The sequence below is a fragment of the Aethalodelphis obliquidens genome, unplaced genomic scaffold (genome assembly GCF_003676395.1).
Source record: "Aethalodelphis obliquidens isolate GAN/ISIS:26980383/991018 unplaced genomic scaffold, ASM367639v1 scaffold41, whole genome shotgun sequence".
Taxonomy (NCBI): domain Eukaryota; kingdom Metazoa; phylum Chordata; class Mammalia; order Artiodactyla; family Delphinidae; genus Aethalodelphis; species Aethalodelphis obliquidens.
The window spans coordinates 7,554,556-7,579,299 of record NW_020837985.1 but is presented as its reverse complement, the minus strand read 5'-3'; the positions used below and the strand labels follow the sequence as shown (position 1 = coordinate 7,579,299).

Here is a 24,744-nt window from a genome sequence, read left to right as displayed (position 1 = left end):
GACAATCCCTGATGACTGTGGGGTCAGTAGTGCCATTGCTGACCAGGGAAATAAACCATCACTATTCTTAGCGCTGCTTTTCAAGGAGAAGAAAAGTATTCTGTAAGGACCATTCTCACCTTGGTCAGCAGTGCTCAGAGTAAACAGGCATGATGAGTCCAAGGGTGCCGAAGGGTGTCTGATGGAGATGATGATGACAACAAAGAGGAAGCGTGCTTTAGCCCGAGCCGGGCGCGCACAAGTACACGTACACGTGTGTACGAGTATGTGTGTGTATTTTTCCTGGCTCCGGAAGGGATCCTGTCTATTTCTGAGCAGCTCTGCACAAAGGAATCCAGCATTAAAGTTTTGCCCGCATCAGATTCTGTTCGCAAAAGATAGCCAGGAATGGTTTTCGGGGCATGGTTTCACATTTAAAAAGGATTATGGCCGGGCTTCCCTGGTGGCGCAGTGGTTGAGAGTCCGCCTGCCAATGCAGGGGACACGGGTTCGTGCCCCGGTCCGGGAAGATCCCACATGCCGCGGAGCTGCTGGGCCTGTGAGCCATGGCCGCTGAGCCTGCGTGTCCAGAGCCTGTGCTCCGTAACAGGAGAGGCCACAACAGTGAGAGGCCCGCGTACTGCTAAATAAATAAATAAATAAATAAATAAGGATTATGGCCCATGAACTCTAGAAATGGCGGGTGGAGGTGTGAACCTTTGAAATTCTAATTGCAGCCCAGTCTAAGGACGTATATATTTACCCGGGCACAATATCTCATTGTTCACATACTCCTTTCTTGGCCGGAGGAGGAGCAGATACATAACATAATCTTCAAATGAAACTGAAACAACGATTGGTGGCAGCAGTTTGGACTCTGGTGAGTTCCGTCAAGAAAGAAATCCCCGCTGTTGACCATCGCAGTTAGCTTAGCTTGTCCTAACAATCTTTATTCCTTCCGTCTGTAGAGCTGAGGGAATGCACAGACTCAGCTCCAGCTGGGAGGGATCTGTGTGGTCATTTTGACACACCCACCCCTTTATTTTACAAGTGACGGCACCAAGGCCCAAGGTGACAGTATCAGTTATTAAGAGAGAAAGCTCTGGAATCCAGGCCTCCTGGAGTTGAGGCAGTTATTCACCGACTCTAGGCTTTTCGTAATGGCTCATATTTATCGAGTGTTTACTCTAAGCCATACCTATGGGATGGAAGCAGCTACCAGCCCAGCGGAGGTGACAGGCATTCGATGACAACTTGGAATAGAGGGAAGAGTAGAAATAATGCGAAATCAAAGTCTAAATTGATTTCCAGCCTAGAGGAAGGTCTTCCTGGAATGGATGGAAGTCTAAGTGCTGGGTGTTGGGCTCTCAACTGCTGCATGGGGTAGCATGCGGTTACGGAGGCTCAGAGAGCTTGATTAGCCCAAGCTAGTAGTGGCCATATTTGCTCCAGTCACAGAACCTTCTAGATGCAGGATGACCCAGTTAGTATATGGAAAAAGAGGTAGGATTTTCTTCTGGTGGCTCATACGCCAGTCTGTCAACAACAGCACATGAGCAAGTGACCTCCAGGTGCAGGTCTTTTCTTTTTTTAAAAATATTTACTTATTATTTTTGGCTGCGTCGGGTCTTAGTTGCGGCGCGCGGGCTCTTTGCCTGTGGTGTGCGGGCTTCTCTCTAGTTGTGGCGCATGGGCTCCAGGGCACCTGGGCTCAGTAATTGCCGAGTGCAGGCTTAGTTGCCTACGTGGTCCCTTCCCCGACCAGGGATCGAACCCGTGTCCCCTGCATTGGAAGGCGGATTCTTAACCCCTGGACCAGCAGGGAAGCCCCCGGGTGCAGGTCTTAAATGGCCTGCAGTGGCCATTTGGCTCTCTCCCCAGAACCTCAGCCTTGGTGTGTCCCAAACCAAACTTTTAAAGTGTGAATGAGGAGAAGGAGGGTGCCTGTTTGCTTCTTTACTTATTTTTTAGAATGCCTCTCAGAACTCATGTCTCAACACCTCACTTTGGCAGGGAAGAGTCTTTATTGGTGTATGCTGCCTTACCAAGGCCTTCCTTTCATTAGCTGAAAGGCTTGCCTTCCTAACAGAAATGAACAGTTCTCTGAAGGCACAGTGCAGGTTCAGGACAGCCAGCACAGGCAGACAAAACAGCTGGAACTCTCACAGTGGCTTTCCTGTGCACAAAGCACTTTCTCATCCGTTATCATTTAACAGCCTCATGGGGTTGATGCCCTCATCGTTCCCCTTCTTGGGAGGCAACTGAAGGCCAAGATCGCAGAGCCAACAGCACGAGGCAGCCCCTCATTCTCTTTTCTGCTCAAGATGTCACCTTGTCAGAGAGGCCTTCTCTGAACGCTCCTTATACCATAGCACCTGCATCACTTTGTTACTCTATATGTGCTCCACTTTATACTACACAAGTATTGCTTGTCTGTTTCCCTACTAGAAGGTAAGGTCAGGAGAGCAGCTCATTGTCATTGAGGAATCTCCAGGGCACATAGTAGGGCCTTAGTAAATAGTTATTGACGGTGAGCGAGGAGATGCGTTTGCATTCGACAATCCCCCCCAGGCCCAATGCTAAGACAGGTCCACAAGGTCCCACCCTGCCTTGAGGCACCCCGTTGTAGTTTGCAGAAGGTTGTCAGACAACAAGACAACCTTACAAGATGGCAGGAACTCAATCCCAGGGGAGGCCCCGGGGCCAGCCTTCTGCCGGGGGGCGCGGCGGGGGGGGGGCGGCATTTGGGAGCTGAGTTTACCAGGCGGCTCCCATTGGCTCCAATTACAGGAGCCAATCCTGAGGCGCTTCCTAAGGGCCTAGCTTTTTTTTTCAAAACCAATTTCATCCACAATCAATGGTGAGAAATTAAATGGATTCTTTGGATTACGTAGATTGAGCAAAATAGCCATCTGCCAGGGCCGAGGAATGAGCAATCTGTTGGTAATTTTTCTGCTGAAATTTGGCATCTGCTTGGCGTTGTACACCATTTGCACCTCGGGAAATACCTTTTTACACCCCTGACCCTCGTCTGGCCTTCAGATTAAAAAAAAAATGCAAATGAAAGATTAGAAAATTATAAAAAAGAAAGAACCCTTCATGTGTCTTCACTTAGCATTTTAGCGACTTAAGCAAACTGCACAAAACTAGCCTTCCAAAGGCGGTGAGCGCCCTGAAAGGGAGTGAGGCCCGGAGCCGGCGAGCCGGCAGTTGCAAGCCCGGGCGCCGGGCCGGCTCCTCGCTGCGGCCGCGCGGGCCGCCCCGTGCCCCTGTCGCCGGGCCCGCGGCTCTCGCAGCAGGAGGCGGCTCTCCGGGCCTCGCTTCCTGCACCCACACGGGGCTAAAAAAGAACGCGCACAACTTTTTTTGGTCCTCCTTCTTGCGAAACGCTCGCGTAACAAGCTCGCCGGAGTAACCGCTCCGGGGGCTGCCCGTGGACGCGGGCTTCCGCTGCCCCGCGCGGCCCCCGCCCGGGAGCGGGCGTCGGAACGGGGCCCGGGCGTCGGCGCGGGGGCGCCGGCCGGGGGCGGGGCCGGGGCCGGGGGGGCGGGGGGGGGGGGGGGGGGCCCGGTGGCGCGTGCGCAGAGCACTTCCTTGTTTGTCCCCGTGACTGTAGCGGGAGCGCCGCCCGCCTCCCGCCAGCCCGCCAGCGGGAGTGTGTGCTCAGTCAGTCGGTGTCCGCGCCGCCGCCTGTCAGATCGTGTGAGAAGGCAGCGCCTGCCGCCCCGACCTGCCCAGCCCGGGCCCCCGCGCAGCGCCGCGTCCCCTCCCCCGCCGCCGCCGGCATGAGCAGAGGGAGGCGGGTCCCCGAGAGTCCCCTGCCTCGCGCGCCGCTCAGAGTTTGAAGGGCCCCGCGCCGAGCGCCGCCGCCGCGGCCGCCGCCGCCTGCTTCGGCCGCCAGCCCTTTCTCCTGCCGCCGCCGCTGCCGCCGGGATCTCGAGCCGCTCCAGGCCGGGCGGCGAGTGGCGGGCTGCGCGCGGGGCGTTCATGAGCCGCCGGCCGGCCCGCGGCCCCGGGAGCCTGCGCCGTGACTCACCCCTCGCCCCCGCTTGTGTCTCGCCCTCCCCGGCAGGATGCCGGACCAGATCTCCGTCTCCGAGTTTATCGCCGAGACCACCGAGGACTACAACTCGCCCACCACGTCCAGCTTCACCACGCGGCTGCACAACTGCAGGAACACCGTGACGCTGCTGGAGGAGGTAGGTCGGGGCCGGTGCCCTCCGCGCATCCCCCCCGCCCCCCCCAGCGCCCGGCCCCCAGCCGGGGACCCCGGCCCGCCCGCTGGGATGCCTCGCTGCCTCCCCTCGCGGCCGCCGCCTCGCAGTTGGATTGTTTCGATTTCCGAGCCGGGGAGGATGGGGATGTTGGGGCCTGGGGAGCCACACCCCCTCCGGGACCCCCTCCGCCCACCGCGCTCCCAGGTGATCGGGGGACTTCGGATGTGCAGCCCCCGCCCCATTTCCCCCGGAGCTGGAGGTGGGGAGAGAACTGAGCGGGCTCTGGACAGCCCGAGGCAGAAGAAGAGGCAAGTCCTCTCCCTCTCTTGCTCCCTTCCTGGGTGCCAAACAGGCTTCTAGGCGCTTTCCACATCCTTGTGACCCTCTCGTAACCCGCGAAGTAGGTGGTGTCAGGCCACCGAGGGCAGAGGGAGGCGAAGCCCTGTGGCCAAGGTCACTAGTAGGGGACTGGGCGATGGTCAGTGAATGCAGCTCTCCAAGGCCCGGCTTGGCCAGGCAGGCTTCGCTGCATAGGCGAGGGCCGGTGGAAAAATCCCAAAGGAGTGAGAGGGGGCTCAGGCCGGGACTGCCTCCACCCCAGGATTCCTCCCTTCTAGTCCTAAAGCCCTGGGTGGAAAGAGATATCTGTGCAGACTGGTCCTCACCCTCCTCCCCTGGCTGGATGGTTTGGTAGGGTTTGAGGCTGCTGCGCCAGCAGGATCTGCCCACAGGGAACTCCTAAGCTGTGAATGCAGACCCGAGGCTGATGCTGCCTGGAAGAGCTGGCTAGACAGGAAGAAGGGAGGCCTGAGACTTCAGAAAGAACAGCTCCTCTTATCTGGGTCCACCGGGGAAAGGTTGTGGGTGCCCAGGGCAGAGCCAAGAGTGTAGCAGTTTCCTTTAAAATTTTAAGTGAATTAGTGATCAGGCAGAATGGGTAGGTAAGGAGGAACCCACAAGCCCAGGAGCTGCAGAAGCCTCCGAACCTCCATAAAAATAGGCATTTGTCCTGGAACTCTGCCCCATCTGTAAGTGCTGTAAAGCACCACTACCCTCCAAAGAAACCAAACCTATTTCAACTGAAAAAGACAGCATTGGGGGAAGTTAGGAAGGCAGATCGTTTTCCCTGCCTAGATTATTATTGTGTGGTTGGTTTACTTGAGGTTTGGGAAGCTCTTTCTGATTTAAGCTCACCATGGCTCCCCCTCTGTAACATTAAGAAGCTTGGGCTTCTGTGGGCAAACTGCTCTTGATGCAGGCTTTGATACTCGCTCTGGGTCAGGTTATAAGCAGAACTGGTGTTCAGAAGCCAAGGGGCCCCAAATTTTAGGAGGGGAGACGTTCCTGCTAGTGCTGAGTCCTGTTTTGCTGGCCTGACGTTGCATATTAGTCTGAATGTTTTATGCCAGTTGAGGTTGCTTCTGGAGTCTCTCTGAAGTTAATGTTGGGTTATTGAACTGAATTTTGAAATTCAGCTGGAGAAATACCATCTAACTAGATGTGTTGGAAAGCCAGAGGTAAATGGCTCTCTTCTTTGTTTTGGTTTTGTTTTTGTCAACTGCCTGTCTGTCGCACCAGCCTGATGTTTGGTGTCTGGGATTAAACGGACTTGCCAGGCATTCAACCCTATGACAAGTCTGTCCTTCACTTGATTGTGATAAATTGAAACATGCTGATATGGGAGCATTTTTCATCCTTCTTCTGTACTAGTTGTATGCTTCTAAGGGCTGTGACATCGGTTAGACTGAGCGGTTATTTTCCTTCTAGAGAAGTTCTTCAGTGCCTGCTAATAGAGCTGTCAATTATTTTAACTTTCCCTTTCTGCACATTCAGATAGTGTCACTGTATTCTGTTTGTGTGGGGTGTGATAAGGGTAAGTATATAGTTGGTGATGCTGTTTGTAGGGGTATGTGCCCACGTTTTGCGGCCACACCAGAGGATAGGGTTAATGTTTTAAAGTTACATGCAGCTGCTCTTGATCTTCGTTTGAGGTTACTAAATTTAACAGCAAATACAGCAGATACATTTTTTTTTTGGTGAGGAATATTGTTTTGCAAGGTTAGATAGAAAAACAGACCTGGTGATGATACAAACGTGGTCACCTATGAACTTGAGAAGGACTTGGAACCAGGCTGGAAGTTCAGAAGTGTCATGTTGGAGTACGGTTGATATGTTCTCAATGAATGTTTCATAGAGAGTGGCACAATAATTTTGTAACTGTTTTTCTGAACTCAAGGGCAGTCCTGGTCAAGAAGTCATTGTCTCCAGTCTGCATCTTTTAACTGTTGAATTGTATTCCATGACGTTGGACTCGTGAATGATTACCTTTAGCATAAATGTGAAATATGCCCTTTAGTTTCTTAATTGATAATCACCACAGTTGAATTTTTAATCCCCCCCACCCACCCAAGCTTACCTATGTGGAAGAGGTACATTAGTATAAATGTCTTGAGTGGATCACAATTCAGTTCTTAAAAATTATGGCGCTTAGGACTTCCCTGGTGGAGCAGTGGTTAAGAATCCACCTGCCAGTGCAGGGGACATAGGTTTGAGCCCTGGTCCGGGAAGATATCACATGCCGCGGAGCAACTAAGCCCGTGAGCCACAACTACTGAGCCTGAGCTCTAGAGTCCACGAGCCACAACTACTGAGCCTCAGCTACTGAAGTCTGCGCACCTAGAGCTCGTTGCTTCACAAGAAAAGCCACTGCAATGAGAAGCCCGCGCACTGCAACAAAGAGTAGACCCTGCTCGCTGCAACCAGAGAAAAGCCCGCACGCAGCAATGAAATCCCAACGCAGCCAAAAAATAAATAAATTAATCAAAAAAAAATTATGGGGCTTAAGGTTGTTATCCTCAAAATATAAGGAAAAATTTTGGGCCAGACCGCGAAATCTTGTTGGCCTAGGCTTCATGAGTGAGATATATGGAAACTTTAAGAGTGCTGTTTGTGTTATCTTGTGGTTATTCTTAGGAATAGAACTTTTGGGTAGTTTTTTGGTGATGTGGAAACTCAGGAACAGGAATTAATTTGGGGCAGCTTAGAATTTTTTTTTAAATCTTTTTCTAGTTCTGCTAATTGTCTTCCTATTTATCTATGAAATTTTTTGCTCTTTGGATTCCTAAGTCTCACCTAAAAGATTGTATTCGATCTCCTAGCTTGGAACCCCAAATTAGCCCACACTCTCTCTTTTGCTGCGTCCTGTCGGCAAAGAGTTCTGTGCTTTGCAGATGTTGGCGCGTTTACTTTCATCTCTCTGTGATGTGCACTCAAGGAGCTGGGTCAGAAGTATGTGGTAAAAAAGGAAAAGAGTTTACTTCTGGGCTTCACCTTTGGGGGCAAAGGGTCCCACATGACTCTGGAAGTCATGGCGTGGCTGGCACACAATGAGTGGCTGCTTTTGAGAGGCAAGAGCAGACGGGCTGCCAAGGTTTCATGCTGGTGTGTGAGTGTTTTCCAAGCAAAAAGCCAGTGTTTTGCTTATTCAGCAACCAGAGCACACTGATGTGTGCCATTTGACTTGTGACCGTTTGGAAATTATGAGTAAATGACTAGGAGAAGGCAGAGCTTTCCCAAGAAGGTAGCAAGCAGGCACATTCCAGGACCACTGTCCGGGGAGAGAGTAGGATAGACTCTCCATCTAAAGGCTTAGATCGGTCCACACTTAGTGCTTGGTGATGGGGAGAGTCCAGTGTGATCCACGAAGGTCGGCTTGGTTATTTAGTACTGGCCCAGCACTTTTACCTTGGGTGACGGTGAAGGAGGCATGTTCTGCCCATTTATTGAGCAGCTGCTCTCTACCAGGCGCACTGAAGACACACGGCACGCGTGATCACACTTAACCCTCATACAGGCTTTATGAAGGAGGGACAGTTGTTACCTCCATTTTACAGAGAAGAAAACTGAGATGAAGTGATTTGTCTCCAAGGTCAAATGGCTTATAAGTAAATGAAATCCTAAACAGTTAAGACAAAAAGTAGACGTTCTAAATGTCTACAAAGACATATTCCAGGGGTTTTGTAGGGAACATAGGAGGCTTCACTTTTTTTTTTTTGAATAAATGTATATATTAGGCTGTGTTGGGTCTTCGTTGCTGCGCACGGGCTTTCTCTAGTTGTGGCTCGCGGGCTCTAGAGCGCAGGCTCAGTAGTTGTGGCGCATGGGCTTTGCTGCTCCGCGGCATGTGGGATCTTCCCGGACCAGGGCTTGAACCCGTGTCTCCTGCATTGGCAGGCGGATTCTTAACCACTGCGCCACCAGGGAAGCCCCAAGGAGGCTTCACTTTTATTGTCCCTTCTCATTTTGATCTCATGAAACAGAGGTACCTAAGTTCTTAGGTGGCTTGGTTTTTCTTCATGTTCACGTTCCAGGGAGTTCTTCAAGGTAATACTTAAATGCACTAATTTTTCTCTGCTGTGCTTTCACAGATTTGCGTGTGGTTTTTCAGATTCAAATGTGGGAACTTACTTGGCATCATCCAGGAACAGCATTCACTCAGCATATTTTGGGGGAGCGCTTGCTGTGTACAGCCTAGTGGAGGTATGGGGGGCGGTGCTACCTGGATTAGGTTATGGAGAATCTGATGGTCTTGGAGAGAGAGCTCAGTTGGGCCATCACTCTTAACAAGGTAGAAAGGGGCAGCTCGTAGGTGGGGGAAAATAACATAGGGCATTATCCTGTGACACAAGCTGAATCACTCGTCCAGTCAGTATACAAATTGTCCATACACGTGGCCTGAAGTGTGCTGGACCCTGGGCATGCTAAGATGAACAGCCCTGCCCTCAACAGTCTAAAAGTTTTGTTAAGGGGGTTTTCAGTCAAGTGTGGGTCTTGCATCAGAGGCTGGCTTGTGTTAGCATGGGCAGATGAGGTGTTCAGTCCTTTCTGAAGGCATAGAAATGTTTGGCTAAATGAAGAAATTAATGAAAGTGTGGAATGGAGGTTCCTTATCAAGGCCTGTTCCAGAATAACAGTAGTTACCAGCTGTTAGTGCTCTTACTGTGTGCCAGCCCTGTACACTATTATTTCATGCTGACGTTTACCCTACTATGATCATTGACCTCATCTTATGATAGTTAAGTCTTTTGCCCAACATCACACAAACGGTAAGTAGTGGATTTGGGAATTAATCCTATATCTATAGTGTTTCCATGCATGCCAGTCAGACTTCATCTGTATGTGTTTCCTCCCACCCATGTAAGTTTTCATTTTTATCCATGTTCTTTGGGGCATCTTCTTCCATGCTGATGACTAGAGGTCATCAATCTTAGATAAATGCTTTTAAGTCCTCAAGTGTTGTTCTAGGGAATCTCACATGTAGGACCTGTATGGCCAGGGCTTGGAGTCTGACCTTGTTCATCAGCTCCCAGTGTTCTAGAATGCAATTGCATTGCTTCTCTTAAATCTTAAAAGCTGGCAAACTTAATAGGAAGTGCTCCTTTATATAGTGGCTGCTAAACTTGGTTGTAGTCTTAAAAAAAACAAGTCTCAGGAAGGGTTTAGATAAAATCAAAGTTGGTCCTTTGCATTGCTTAAGGTTAAGAATATGTGCTTACTTTGTCCCTGAACTCTTGAAGATAAAACAACAAAAGGTGAACAGGTCTTCCCCGATGCCGATGTCCCATGCAAAATTCTGGGCTCTGTGGCTCAACCCTCAGTCCCGAGGTACTTAGGGTGAGTTTTCTCTGGACATAACCAGCAAAGGCCAGTGAGTGAAGGATACATTTGCCTATAGAAGCAAGGAGAGAAGGACACTTCCTTTATGTACCAGAACTCATCCTCTTTCTAAAATGAGGCTCAAACCTGTTAGCCGGCTAGTCCAAGCTAATGCTGTTTGCCTTTTATATACATCTTTAGGGTTTAAAAACCATTGTCCACTTCTACCATCTAATAAAATCCCTGTCTGATAGCATTCTTATCATTCTTTTACATATGAATAAACCAAGGCTCAGAGAGGTAAAGTGTGTTCCCCAAGGTCACACAGTAGTGAATGCTCTGAGTGCAGAATCTCTGGATCTGAAACCCTTTCTGTTTCATCTCTAGTTCACTCTTTTGTGCTTCCTCTCTGCTAGTTTTTGTTTGTTTGTTTGTTTTTTGTCTTGCAGATGTCTACTGATTATTTTTCTTATCTCCACTTGATTTCTAGTGTCAGAGACAGAGAGAGAGAGACAAAGATAGGTTGGGGTAGAGAAGAAGAAGAAGGGAAAGTTGTTTTTCTCTCTTAAGAGACCTCTTGTAGGACCTCTCTTGAAATCTCTGTCTTTTGTAGTCAGAGACAGCACTGCCAGCGGTCCTCCCTGGGCTCAGCAGAAGTGGAAAAGGCCCTGTGGCTTCCAGCTCCACCCTGGCATACTTGGTCTGGGACTGTTGACTAACCTGTCTTTGCCTGTGAGCTGCCTGCAGCCCTGGCTGAAGAACCGTGACTCTGGGTTGGAGTGCTGCAGGGTTCTCCGGCTGGCTGCCTTCGGGCTTCCTGCCCATCACAGCCCTGCCTTTGGGCTGGGTGCTGGGAACTCTGGACATCAGAGCTGAAGGGGCCTCGGAGAAAATGTAGTCTGGTGCTTGCCAGCCTAGGAGCCTGGACTCTGAGGGGCCCACGGAAGTTGCCATGTGGGTCCAGCAGCCACTGGCAGTAGCCCAGGAAAATTAATAGACACCTCTCATAGTGTGGGTCAGCATATTTCTCATGCCAGTTGTCTTGGATTTTGGCTGAAATACATCCGCTTGGTGGTGGAGCACTGATTATCTCCTGCTGGTCAGATACTTGGATTGCCAGTTATAGATTCCTAACATTGGGAAGCAAAATGTTCTCTCATTCTTGTTTTTGGTTTTGCTAGAAGCAGCTTCGAGTTTTGTATTCCAGTGGGAGAAAGCTCATGAAGGAAAAGGACCCGCACAGATCGAGTTTAGTAACGTTGCTTTCAGAGGTGGAAACGGAGACCTAAAGATGGCAAGGAAATTAGGCAGGGATTTGAATTCCAGTCTCCTGACTCCTAGCCCAGGCTCTTTGCACTCTGCTCTCCCAAAGGGCTATGGAGGCTGGTTGTACACGGGGCGGGGTGGGGGTGGGGGGATGGGCGGGACCCTGTGGCTCTTGCGATGATGCCTTTTCCAGTGTCGTTCCCTAGAACTTGCTTCCAGGTAGAAGGAGTGGAGAATGAACCTGAACTTGGGAACCTGATCTTGCCAGCCGCTCTGCTGGTAAGTCCTGCTCTCACATGACCTGCTGTGCGAAGCCACAGCAGCCGTCCCTGATGTGGGGCTGGGAGGCTTTCATTAGAAGCGTTTGTGGTGTTGGATGTTCAGACGTTACCCAGACCTTTGTCTTTACGTCTGGGAGTCAAGGGAGCCTCAGAGAGGTGGTTTCCATTTATGTAACCTAGTCATTTGGGGACTAAAGGCAGACCTTGGCCTCAGCCATTCCCACATGTATTATTTAAACGCGAGTAAGTGATGGGAGCCGGATGGGGATCACTTTGTAGCTAAGCCTCCGTTTCCTCATTCGATGAATAAATGGCATTGTTTTGAGTATTAAAGGAGATAATGCAAGTGCGGCACTCATCAGGTGACTGCATTACTGGTAAAATGTGGCCCTATGAATGCCAAGGCCTGACCTGTCTCATTAGTCAGGCTTCCTCCCGTGGCGCGGGGAGGAAGGAGGTGAAAGGCATTCCTTGATGGGGAGCCGGGCAGAGCTCTTTCCACTGTGGACCAGCGGCGACATTTGGGTCGAGGAAGACAAAGTTCCCTTGCCGAGGTTAATTGCAGCCCTGTTATCTTCTAGTGTGTGTCAGGCAAGTCACTGAACCTTTGGGTGTCTTAGTGCCCTCATGGGGATAGTACCTGCCTCTTAGTGAGTCAGTGTACGTGAAGTGCATGGAGCCGTGCCCGGCATGGTTGGTGCTCTCTAAATGATTGTTCTTACCGTCACTCTTGTTGCTGTTTATTATTAATTGGGTTGGACCCTTGAATGTGTGACGGAGAGGACGACACTCGGTAGAGTCATTTTGGACGGATGCGTGATGAGGTCAGTGACAGAGCCAGCTGTGTGCCTGGGAGGAGCTGGAGGGTGGAGGCGCAGATGGGACTAGAGGGAGGACTAGGGCAGCACTAAACACATTGACCACTGCGGGGGTCACGGTCAAAGCCAACTTGATCTGAAATAGACTGTCAACTCCGTTTTACTCTATACTCAGCCCTTGGCGGTACTGCTGTGAAGTAAGGGAAGCAGTGGGCAGAGCTGCCCCCTCGGACCCAAGCCGGTCTGATGGGCTCTGCCGGCACAGCCTTGCTGTCCGTGCTTCCTGGTGTCACTGCTGATTCTTTGTTTCCTTCCCCCTGACCTCCTTCTGCCGTATCCCCTCCATTGGTGCGTCAAAGCTGGGGCAGTGCTGCCCCTTTTGGTTTTTGCTGGGGCTTTGGGGTAATGAGCCGCGTTCTCTGTTACATAATAAATGCAGGTATTTGGTTTTGGTCATTTGTGGGGAGGTGCTGGGGGAAGCATTTATGTGTTGGCCCTGACTGGGACTGAGCGTGGCAGCTTGGTTGTTTGCTTTACTGATTACAGCTTGAAGCACTGAGACCACAAGGAATTCTATTTTGGTTTGGAGGCAGGCGCCTTCACAGAAAAGGATCTACCCTTGAATTTGCATTTCTGTGTGCCTCATAACTTCTTTTTATTATTATTATTTTTTTTTTTTAATTTTTGGCTGCATTGGGTCTTCATTGCTGTGCACAGGCTTTCTCTAGTTGCGGCGAGTGGGGACTACTCTTCGTTGCGGTGTGTGGGCTTCTCATTGCAGTAGCTTCTCTAGTTGCGGAGCACTAGGGTCTAGGCGCATGGGCTTCAGTAGTTGTGGTGCACGCGCTTAGTTGCTCCACGGCGTGTGGGATCTTCCCAGGCCAGGGCTCGAACCCGTGTCCCCTGTATTGGCAGGCGGATTCCTAACCACTGTGCCACCAGGGAAGCCCTATAACTTCTTTTCAGTGTCAGTAAGATGAATTTTCATTAGTGGGGCAGGAGTTAGGTCAGACCTGGAGGCCCTTGACCCCGCTTGGTCTTAACAGAATCTAGGAGTTCACAGTGGGTTCTTCCTACCCAGAGCCCCTTCTGAGCAGCCCTGTATCATGGTGCTGTTTGTGGTCACTTACGTAAGAACTGAATTTTAACGCCAAGGCTATGGTATAATTTTCCCAAAAGAACTGGAATATGTATGCCTTTGGTAAGACAGCACCCAATTTAGCCACCCAGAAGCTAGGAAAACAAAATCAGAGCCTCTTGCCCCAGGGAGGTAGAGCCCCAAAGATGATTGCGTTGCACGTAGCAACTATTACAGAAAGCAGAGTCCATCCAGACCATCCCTTTCCCTGCCAGATGTGATTTGGATGGAGAAAAAGATAAGTTCTTCCAAGCTCTTTCTGTTATTAATAGAGCCTGGATACCTTGTATTTCTGTAGCATTGTGCTCAGGGGCTAGGGCAAGCACGGCCGTGTCCCCAGTGCCCTGTATTATTATGGGATACACTTGACAGAGCTGGAAAAGGCCTTAGAGACCGTCTCCTGCTTTCTGTGGATGAGGAAGCTGAGACCCAGAAAGCCCAAGTGTGTTAGGCTCTTTTGTTGGAAGTAACAGACTCTGCCTCCCCCCAAGAAAACAAAATACAGCTAGTTCAGGCAAAATGAGGGTTTATTATAAGGGCTCCCGGGGGGGTATTTTATGGAACGTGGGGAGCAAGAATGGTAGGAAGTGAGGGTATTCTCTTGAGCAGATGGTAGAGATTGGCAGCCCTGGCTCTAGTGCCCCCCACCAGCTTAGTCTGTGTGCCTGGCTGGGACACCTGGGACGGGGGGTCGGGTCAGCCAGCTGGGGTCAGGAGACCACTGCTAGTGCAGTCAGCTTTGGTGGGTTGGTGGGGCTATCGGATGGGAGGGAGTCCCTCTTCAGCAGGGACTGGGCGTGATGGTGGTCCTCAGAGACAGCTAAGGGAGTAGGGAAGCACCCCCTCTACCCCGGATCACAAGGGCGATGGGACGAGGATCTGGTCTTCTGGTCCCGCCGTCAGCATCCTTCAGTGGAGTGAGAGCCACATGGAGATGACAGTGCCTCCCTCGCAGGGTTGTCAGGAGGACCAGCCGCAGCCCTGTGCCTCGCCCCAGCGGCCCTGGGGGTGTCAGCTTCTCTGCCCTTCCCTCTGCAAGTCTCGCCTCCCTGTGACCCCCCTGCTCTGTACTCATTTGGGACATTTGAAGGGCTGCGGTCAGGGCACCGCGCTGCCTAACTGTAGCTTTCCTGATGTGGTCAAGAAAGACCAACATTCCACACAGGGTGAGGGTGGAGGAGAAACACCCCACTGCCGTTTAAACCATGGTGATGACATGGTGCTCAGAAGTAATCTCCCATTGATACCCAGGGCGGATGGAAGATTCGGCAGGGCAGCTGGGCTCTGCTGGGGAAATGTGCTGCTTTGATTGGCTGTCTCCCAGTGTCGAGTAACAGAAGCTGCTTAAACGTCTGACGAGGGCCCGCGGCTTTCTTTTCATTTAAGTGACTTCACTGACCAGTTACACACAAAATAAAACTTGAGCGTCTTTGCTGTTTTCAAATGTGGGGAGTCTTCTTTCATGTTTCATTAATCATCTTTTAAAATGTAGCTCATTTCCTTTTCCTTGTCATGCTTATTCACATTAATAACACTTACATAAAATTAGATACTCCTTATTTCCACGAAGTGCAAATCAAAATAAGCATTCACTGCTGGCCTAGCAGCTGCTGCTGCTTTAATAGGAGTAATATTTTTCATAGCAATGCAAGTGAATGCACTGCCTCCCGGTAAATAAAATGGTGCCAAGTCAAAGAACGTGGTCACTGTCCCAAGGCTTCTGCATTTTGAGTAAAAGAGTTTGAACAAATTCTGAATCCGCCAGCACTACAATTAAGCACCTTCTCTACGCTGGGCACTGTGCTGGATGCCTTACACACATCATGCCACTTAATTCAGTCCTTCCAGCAGCTCTGTGGGGTGGGCACTGTTGCCCATTTTACAGATGACAGGCTCGGCTTAGAAAGGATTCAGACCAGTCCATGCTCTTTCTACCTCAGACTCGTCCTAAAGAAAAAATGCTTTATATTGTGAATGGAATGTTAATGAAGTAGAACAATCAGGAAATAGGCTTCAGCTGAAGCATGAGATATTTCAGTTAGAGTTGAATAAGAACTTCCTGACAAGATATTAAATACCACTGGGTGGTCATGGAAATCACATTTTTTCCCCTCCAGTTGGCTAATTAACTAAATTATATACTTATTCATGGTCATACATGTATTCACTTTTAGTAGATTGTAAGTACCTTGAGGCCAGGGATACTCTCTCCCCCCGCCCCCTTTTCTTTTACCTACTGTCACTCAGAAATATGACTAAAATAGTGAAGGGTAGAGTGAAATTGCATTTGATTTATAGTTGTTGAGGGTAGGTCTGGTAAAAGTTTTCCAAATGCTTTTGTCTGCCTCTCTGGACTTCAGTTATATGCCTACCAATTACATAGAGCAGAAGAAACCCTCGATTGCTAAATTTCCTGGAGGTCTTGCCACATTCACGGCAGACCTGGATCCCAGCTGAATTTTTGGTCTGGGATTTTTGGTGTCTGCAGCCTGCAGTCTTTCAGTGGGCTAGCAATTTCGGGAACAGTGACAGCTCTCACTTTTTGAGTCCCAGCTCTGTCCTGAGTACAGAAATAACTGTCTGTGTTATTTTTAACCCTCGCGTCACCCAGCTAATAAATAATGGAGCCGGGAATCACACCCAGGTCTGTGGGGCTCTGCAGTCAAACCCTTCCCACATCCAACCAGCCTGACTTTGCTGTGATTTAGCTGCAAAGTGCAAGGGAAAGGAAGAGAGTCAGGTTAGTGTTTACTTTCTTAGTGGAAACAAACACACAAACAAAACCTGCATATTCCAGTGGAAGAGAAAGCATTTTCCCCTCTGGATTTGTTTCCTTAATGTTGAATGGGAGGCGTTTAAATTTGGATAATTTATATGCATTGTCTGGGACAGCCAGTTTGTGATATGGTATCAGAGGGATTACCAAGAGAACTGGTATTTTCAAAAAGAGTTCATCTCTCTGATTTTCCTTTACAAATGGTAAGCAGTTGTGCTCTGGGTTTACTCTCCAACTTTTCTGTACTCTGTTACAACTGCTTACGAATACGTAGTGTCTCATTTCATCCACGACACTTTTTAAGGCAACAAAGCTACCGTTTCCTCATTTGACAGATGAGGAAACGGAGGCTCAGAAAGTTGAAATGACTTGTCAGAGGTCACAGGACTGAAGAAATAGTGTGCTGAAGCTCCAGGACAGTTCTGCCATCCAGTCTCGTGTGTTGTGTCCCACCCCACTGCCCTGTGGAAAGCTCACCATCTGAAAGAGGTGGATCTATGGGATGTTTTCAGGCGATTTTTAACTTAAAGAATACCTTCTGACTTAAAAAAAAGAACATGGATTTTATTATTGGACTATTTTATAATGCTTTGCATTCTTGGATTCCCCCCCCCACACACACACAAATAGCTTTTGTAGTCTCTTTTTTCCTTAGTAGCTCAGTTACTTTGGGCATGTTTCTGTTTTAGTTTGTTGGTTTGTTTGTGACTTTCACACATGCAGAAGTAGAGAAACCAGTAGGAACTTCCACCTACCAGCTTCGACAGTGATCTGCTTTGGCCACTCTTGTTTTTATCCCTACCGCCCCACCTTGATTTTTGAAGCAATTCCAGAAATTCTTTCATTTCATCCATACATATTTTATTGTGTATCTCTGAAAGATATAGGCTTGAAAAACAACAGCCACGCTGAACCACAATAAATATAATGATCACATCAAAAAATGAACATTTTCTCAATATAACATTAAATATTCAGTCAGTGTTCAAATTTCCCCAGCTATCTTTTTTTTTTTTTTTAATAATTTGTTCAAACCAGGATCCAAATGCAATCCATAGGTTCAACTTGACATGTATGTAAAATGTCTTTAATCTGTGGGTACCCCCTCTTTTGTTTTCTTTGTAATTTATTTGTGGACGAAAAGAGTTGTTTGTCCCATAGAGTTTCCCATAGTCTGGATAGCGTTGCTTGTGTCTCTGGTGTCATTTAACAGGTGCTACAGTCTTCTTTTTTTTTTTTTAATTTTTATTGGGGTATAGTTGCTTTATAGTGTTGTGTTAGGCTACAATCTATTCTTTTTTAAAAAAAATTTATTTTATATTTATTTTTGGCTGCCTTGGGTCTTTGTTGCTGCGTGCAGGCTTCCTCTAGTTGCAGCGAGCGGGGTCTCCTCTTCCTTGCGGTGCGTGGGCTTCTCGTTGCAGTGGCTTCTCTTGTTGCAGAGCACGGGCTCTAGGTGTGTGGGCTTCAGTAGTTGTGGCTCGCAGGCTCTAGAGCACAGGCTCAGTAATTGTAGCACACGGGCTTAGTTGCTCCACAGCATGTGGGATCTTCCCAGGCCAGGGCTCGAACCCATGTCGCCTGCATTGGCAGGTGGATTCTTAACCACTGTGCCACCAGGGAAACCCTGCAATCTACTCTTTTTTAAAAAAAAAAGTTTTATTGAAGTATAGTTGATTTACAATGTTGTGTTCCTGAACCACTTTCAAAGTCTCTATTTCAAGCATCCCATTTTCTGGGTGCCTCGCCAGTACCTGCTGGTCCATCTCACATCCACTAATTTGCAGACCCTACCAGGTCTTTGACCACGTCAGGGCCTCCAGTCCACCGATGCTGCTCTGCGACCCATCCACTGCTCTTCGCCCCCTCATAGCTTCATTCCCCTTTTTACCCCGTGACTGGTCAGGTGAGCAGTCTCCCTGCCATACACTCTCATCCCTCTTGTCTCTCTCCTTGTATTGTATCCACCTTCCAAAGCCACAACACTGACCGGAAACACCTTTGCCTCTACTTTGAGACTACACCCGAGTAGTTGAATGTGGCTGGAGAACAACAGCCGGATTTGCCAACCTGTCACATCTTAAATTTATGAACCTCAGGTGGGTCCTAGCACCGCAGGGAAAATCTACTCTTTGTCTTATTTATGTGGTTCTTCCACTCTTCAGGAGGACTATTTCCTACCTCTTCTCTCTATTCGAACCTCCATTACTCTCCCCTTTTCACTGTCAGCGGATGGCATTGTTCTCATTTCATTGAGCAGACAGAAGCGATCAGAAGAGCACTTCCTTATGCTCCAGCCACTGAATCTGCCTCCTGACCTGGGTCTGAATCCATATACATGGCTTTTTCTCCCATGACAGTGGCTGAGCCATCCTCATCCTGTCCTCAGTCCCTTTATCTTGAGCCCTGGATCTCAGCCCCTTTCCTTCACCTACTCAAGAGCCTTCCTCCTGCAGTGATCCTTCCCTCTCTCTTGCATCATCAGCCCTTCCCTTTCCACCGCATCGTTCCCATGAACATATAAACATACCATAGTACCTTTAATCGCTCCTCTCTCTGCTCCCTTTCATAGCAGAACTCCTGAAAAGAGTTGTCTCTGTTCACTCCCTCCAATTCCTCATTTTCCATTCTCTTGAGTCTACCTCAGCCGACTTTCATCGTTATTATTCCACTGAAACTGCTCTTGCCAGTGCAGTGGCAACGATGGTTCCTGTCCTGCAATCTATTCTTAACATACTTTTGTTCCCAATAATTTTTTCATATTGAGCATAAAGGAATGTATTCCCTTTGTAGAAAACTAGTAGGAAGAGCATAAAAAAGAAAACTGAAAAGTTATCCATAATCCCGGCAGCTAGGGATAACCACTCCTGTCTCTTCAGGCTTTCCTTTCAGTTTCATCCACATCCCGCTTACCTTCATTTAAAGCGTTGTGAGCATTTCCCCATATCATTAAAAAGTCTTCAGTAACGTTTTATAAGGCACGTCATTATGTTAATGGCATTTCCCTCCTTCCCTTAAGTTACCCCTGACTGAGGAGTTTGTGTTTTTACATAGTCAGGCTCAGCAGAAACAGAGCAGTGAATGTGTGAATGCATCTGTCATTATCCGCCCTAGTGTTGCTAGATTCCTAGGAGGGGAATTATTGGGTCGAAAGCCAGGTGTATTCATAAATTTCTGAAATGGTTGTCATATAGCCAGATTCCCCCAGAAGGATGGCTCGTGTGACCTTACCTGCCCCCCAAGCCCTGGGCAGCCTGTGAACGAGCTTTTTGCCCACACAGGGACAGCACCGAGTGAGACCTTGACTCTTAAGTTTCTCCAGAGGGAAAGCTTGGACTTCGGGCGTGCTGTTGCCCTCTCCTGTGTGTTGGTGCACCAGAAGTTACTGTGAGTGTGGAGGGGAAGAGGAGCTAGCGTGGGTGTTCTTGCACTGTTTGCGGAGCGGAGTGGATGGAGGGCCGAGAGCCCATGCCATCTCGGTGTCACGGGGAAGTGGGCAGCTCCACCCTGTCAGCCCTCCAGTCCTTAGTGGTGACCTCTTTGCCTTCTGTAGCCTCCCTGCCCAAATCCCCGCTCACCGTGGAAATAAGTTTGTGAGGGCCTGAGCCTCGTGGCTTCAGGAATACAGAAATCGCATTCGCTAAGGAAAGGGGGGACGTGTAGGAAACAGACATGGAGTCCGTTGGACTCCTTGCCAGGGTGTCACCCGGCCTGGGTAGCTCCTCTCCTTTCTCCTTTGCTGCCTGGATGGTTTCCCATCCCCTGTTAGCTCCACAGGCCATTTCTCCAGCTGAGAAACTCCTTTGGATCAGTGAGTATCTCTTGTAGACCCAAGTACTGCCACATCCTTGACACGTGGCTGTGAATTAGCTAGTGGGACTGTTTCCAACCTAACACGTGGCTGAGAAGTAGCTGCCGGGGGTGTGTGTCTTGGAGCGAGGGGGCTCCTCTAGAAGGTGGGTGGGCCTGATGGGCACCGGGGCCAGGGCCTTGGGAGTAACCTGAGGGGAGGAAGGTGCCAAGAGCCCCTTGTCCTGTCTGAGAGTTGGCACATAATGTTTTTTAAGAAGCCAAGTTGTATTTCAGATGTCCTTGAGTTGTGTCTGGCCTGGTGAGCCCCATCACTTTGTCATGTGAATTGTTACATGATGGGCTCATAAGGTTTTCCAGGGTTAACCTGGAAACCCCACCACTAGTGTTTTCGTGGGCTGGTGTTTTCCCAGCTCTGAAGGTTTCAGAGAGGCCCGTAAGTCTGAGTTGCCTCTGAATGTGTCGGGCCTGTCCTTCCCCAGGGAATCCAAGCAGTGGCTTTCTGGAGCATTTTTCCCATGGGATTTTATCAGTAGCTTAGCGTAGACTTCTTCAAGTCAGGGTTGACTCTCGGTACAACGTTCTGGGTTCCATGCTGAGTGCTTTACCTGCGGCATCTTACAGAATCCTCAGAGCATCTAGAAAGTGAGCAGTATTCACTTCATTTTACAGATGATAAGATTGAGCACAGAGAAATAGGGTGGCTTGACCAAGGTGTGCAGTCGGTGGGGGAAGCTGGAGGTTGTGTGTCTGAGGCCCACGGTCTTTTCATGACTGGTGTCATCCTCCCCCGTAGCCTTCTTCATCCTTCTTGCCCCTTTAAGTCTTCTTGTTTCCTCTTAGGGTCCCAGGACATTCTCCTCCTTACCCCGCATCGTGATTGTCCTGGTTCAGGACTGATATCTTCCCTACCAGAGGCTGCTTTCAGCTGACTCTCCTGGAAGACAGTCTCAGCGAGGCTGTTCCCTTACAGGTGTTAAAGCCTGATGAGGCATTGCAGCGGCTTGCCTGTCCCACAGCTGTGTGTACCTCCTGCAGTGCATGATGCCCTGACCCAGCAGAATGTGGGCTTTCAGGCGCCTTGCGGAGGCGATTGGGAGGTAGTTGAGGTGTTGAGCGTGGGGATCCGCTTACGCCTTACAGTGTAGCTTCCTGTCTCTCCCCCATGTATCAGTCCAGTGAACCCTTAGGAAAAATGCCAAGTTCCCTGAGTCTCTTAGTTTGAATCCCTGGTTTATCACTGCCCCCTTTTCTTTTGTTTGTTAGTAAATTGTTACATAAACAAATGCTTTCCTCTTTCCCTTTTTGTTTCCAAGAATCTCCTAGAGCCTGTTAGTGAACCCTGGGTGCCTGAGCCCTGGTTACCTGGTATATGTCTGGTATTGGGCTGGGCAGTTAACATGTTGCATAATTTAATCTTGGCATCAACCTTAGGACGTGGATTCTCAGGTGTCCGTGTTGCAGCTTGTGGAAACAGAGACTCAGAGGGGTGCCGGGCTCTTGACATGTGTTTTATCATTTGATCCTCACAACAGATCTGTGATGTAGGTAATACCTGAATTTTCGGATGAGGAGCCTGGGGCTGGGCAGTGGGTAGTTTCCTGGCTCACGTTGTACTGCTGAAGGGAAAGAGCCACGGTTCAGGCTGAGATCTGTCTAGTCTCCAGGTCTCTGCTCTTAACCCGCTGTGCGTTGCAGCTCTTACCCAAGATCCCGCAACTGCGGCTTGGTCACGTCTCCTCCAACGCTGGACACTGGGCGCTTCCCGAGACTTCGTCTCGCAAGCGTGAGTAATGGGCAGGAGCTTGACCTTGTGACCCAGGATCATACATCCATTTGGGGTGGCCCTCCTGTTGCCCTGCGCCTACCCAGGCACGCTGTGGGTGGTGGGTGTGCTTTACTCTGGAGCTGTGGGTTGGGAGTTCAGTGTCGAATTCGCTTCCTGCAATGACGCGTCGTGTCACTTGACTTAGTGACTTAGTTTGATCTGTTAGCACACCCAGAACCTTTTGGCCTCGCTCAGTCACACTAACTATTGGTTAGAGCAAAGCAAAACACAAACCCAGTCCGGAACAACCCCCTCTAAAAAGAAAAAAAGAAATGCAAGCCTGGGATTCTACTAGGTAGCCTTCTGGAAATGTCTTCAGCATCCATTGCCATGCTTGGCAGTCTTTAGAAGCGTTCAGGAGCCATTATAGTTTTATAATAGCCACAACTTATTAAGCTTTCCTTTGGAGCCTAGTACTGTGCTAAGTTCTTCACAGACTTCTCATTCTTAAGACAGCTTTGCAGGAGTTTCTGCACTTCATAGGAGAGAAGAGGTGCACAGAGAAGATCAGTACATGCTCCAGTTTCACAGCTGGTTTATGGTAGAGCTAACTTTCAACCCAGATCTGTTCAACTCCTCGGTGTCACACCACTGCCTTAGGCTTTATAGCTTGTTAAAGAAAAGTAGGGCTTCCCTGGTGGTGCAGTGGTTGAGAGTCCTCCTGCTGATGCAGGGGACACGGGTTCGTGTCCCGGTCCGGGAAGATCCCACATGCCGCGGAGCGGCTGGGCCTGTGAGCCATGGCCACTGAGCCTGCGCATCCGGAGCCTGTGCTCCGCAATGGGAGAGGCCACAGCAGTGAGAGGCCCGCGAAAAAAAAAAAAAAAAAAAAAAAAGAAAAGTAGAAATGGAATGAAAATCTGTAAATTTGTAGTTAAAAAAAAATATATATATATATACACACACACACACATACATTTTCTGCATTGAAGACAAGAATATGAATACCGCAGATATTCTTCATCAGATATTCAATTTCTGCCCTTGTCCTTTCCCCTAGAAAGGTTATAGTAGGAAGCGAGAGGGACTTGTGCCACACCCAGCACGAATTGTTACCCAGGGTGAGTTAATTTCTGTTTATTTCTGAAGCAGCAGTGGGGGCTCCCTGAGGGCCTAACCCTGTTTGCCTCTCTTGTAGGATAAACTGCTATGTCAGTCCCTCTGCTACTCCTCATTCCCTGGCTTTTCATTCCCTGGGAAGTTCCCCTTTGCCTTGCAGCCACCCATTCTTCTCACGACTGTGTGGGATGCTTGGAAAACAGGGACTCATTTGGGGTCATTCCCTCCTCCAGCCACTCAGCTGAGCCTGTTCTTTGCGTGGAGACACTGGTTTTGAGCCTGTCCTATTACTGTTTTGAGGACAGGACATGGTCTTACTGATTTGTTAACCTCCAAAGCCTGGGAGCCAGTAGGATGAACCCTATTTGAATGAACAAATGAACATGTCCACACAGTGAGGGGCCTTGAAGAATTTAGGCAAAGGTGACCCTGGCTCTGTGTGGAACATTGAGGTTAAGGAGAGTGTGGGAGAAGTGTTGTCTGTGGCATGGACCAGACAATGGGGAAGAGGTGTAAGACTTTTAAGAGGTCGAGGTGCAAAATGTCATCTTGGCATTTCGGAGGCGGAAGGAGCCTTAGAGATCAGGGAGATCAACCACTGCATTTTCCAGACCATTGGGATTTCTCATCAGCCCTAAGTGTGCAGCCACTGCCCACTTCAGGACAGGAACCAGACAAATCCCTTTAAATTAGTGCTTTTATTGATTTCAGCACTTACTGATCATGGCCTTGTGTTTTAAGTAATTGACTTTGTTTTGTGTTTGAGCCCTGAGGTGGTTTTGGCAGGAAGGAAAAACAACTCTAAAAATTCTAGAATCTAATCAAATAGCACACTGCCTTCAGGTGGGCGAGAACTGCCCCGGGCTGGACCTTGTGACAGCCCTGCTCACCAGCTCTGCCCTGCCTTTCCCCCACTTACCACGTTGCCCCGTGGCCCCTTTCGCTCTATTCGAGATGACTTGTACCATCGCTGACTCTTACAACTTGCTCTCCACCAGGACCTAAATTATCTGGCCCTGTCTTTTCCACGGCACGGTCCTTTAACAGCTGAGAAGGTTCCCAGCATCTTACATTTGTGGAGCACTTTACAGTTTACAAAGAACTTCGGTGTCTTTTTTCTCACTTTGAGAGGTATTGATAAAGTAACGACAGCTCAGAAAAATTAACTTGCTTGAAATCTCACAGAGGGTGAGTGTTGATTCCGGGTGAGCTGACTCTTGTCCCGTGGCTTTTTCTACAGCATAGACCATCTTTTTCCGTTAAAAGTCTCCCTGAGGAAGAGTCGCTCTGTGTTTGTTCAGCGTGTCTCGCGTTCCTTGGACTTGAGGACTCATTGCCCACTCTCTCCTCGGGTGCTCCCAACTGCTGCACGGCCCGGGTGGGGGGGGTGAGGTGCCCAGTAGTGCTCAGGTGCCGCCTACCCCCACCCCAGGGAGTTTGATTGTCAGGCCATCCCCCCCAGTTCGGGCTCAAGAGCCCAGCGACAGCTGGCCTGGGCTGGGGAGTGGGGGGATTGCCAGGGAGGTCTGTGGCATGTCGGAGCCACAAGCTGGCCAGAGCGGCTGCAGGAGGTCAGCGCTGGCGTGGCAGGGAAGTGGCGATCGCTGTCCTTGGTTTGCAGCTGGGGTAACCCAGCCTCAGAGCTGTCGCGCAGTCAGGAGGTGATGGCACCGGGGCCACTGCCGCCCAGCACGTACATTGTCCACCACACCCCCCTTGCAGGCTTCTAATAGCAGGAGTGCAGAAGTTCCACAAAACTATGCATGGCCAGCCGGAGTCCGTGCAGATAGTGCAGAAAGTTGGCCGGGTGGCTGTGGGCACTCCAGCCACCGGGGGTGCCGTCCTTGGAGGAGTGCCCGCTCTTTATTTACCTGGCACGCATCTTCGGTTGCTGCTGCCGGCTACTGTGTGGAGCGC

At 49.6% G+C, this 24,744-nt stretch overlaps 1 protein-coding gene across 11 annotated transcripts in view; it reads left to right on the top strand.

The window, feature by feature from the left end:
* Positions 1 to 24,744, top strand: part of ASAP1 (ArfGAP with SH3 domain, ankyrin repeat and PH domain 1) — a 349,713-nt gene that overhangs the window by 72,876 nt on the left and 252,093 nt on the right. For 9 of the 11 annotated variants that reach the window (XR_003438372.1, XM_027132478.1, XM_027132477.1 and 6 more), the window contains exon 3: positions 4,052 to 4,178. The exons of 1 other annotated variant lie outside the window; for it this stretch is intronic. Coding sequence is in view for 9 of the 10 variants with exons in the window: in XM_027132478.1 (XP_026988279.1) it covers positions 4,052 to 4,178 (127 nt within the window). In the remaining variant the exon portion in view is untranslated. Of the gene's footprint in view, positions 1 to 3,606; positions 3,682 to 4,051; positions 4,179 to 24,744 lie in introns of those variants that run through there. One more of the 11 variants, XM_027132471.1, reaches the window with a different exon arrangement.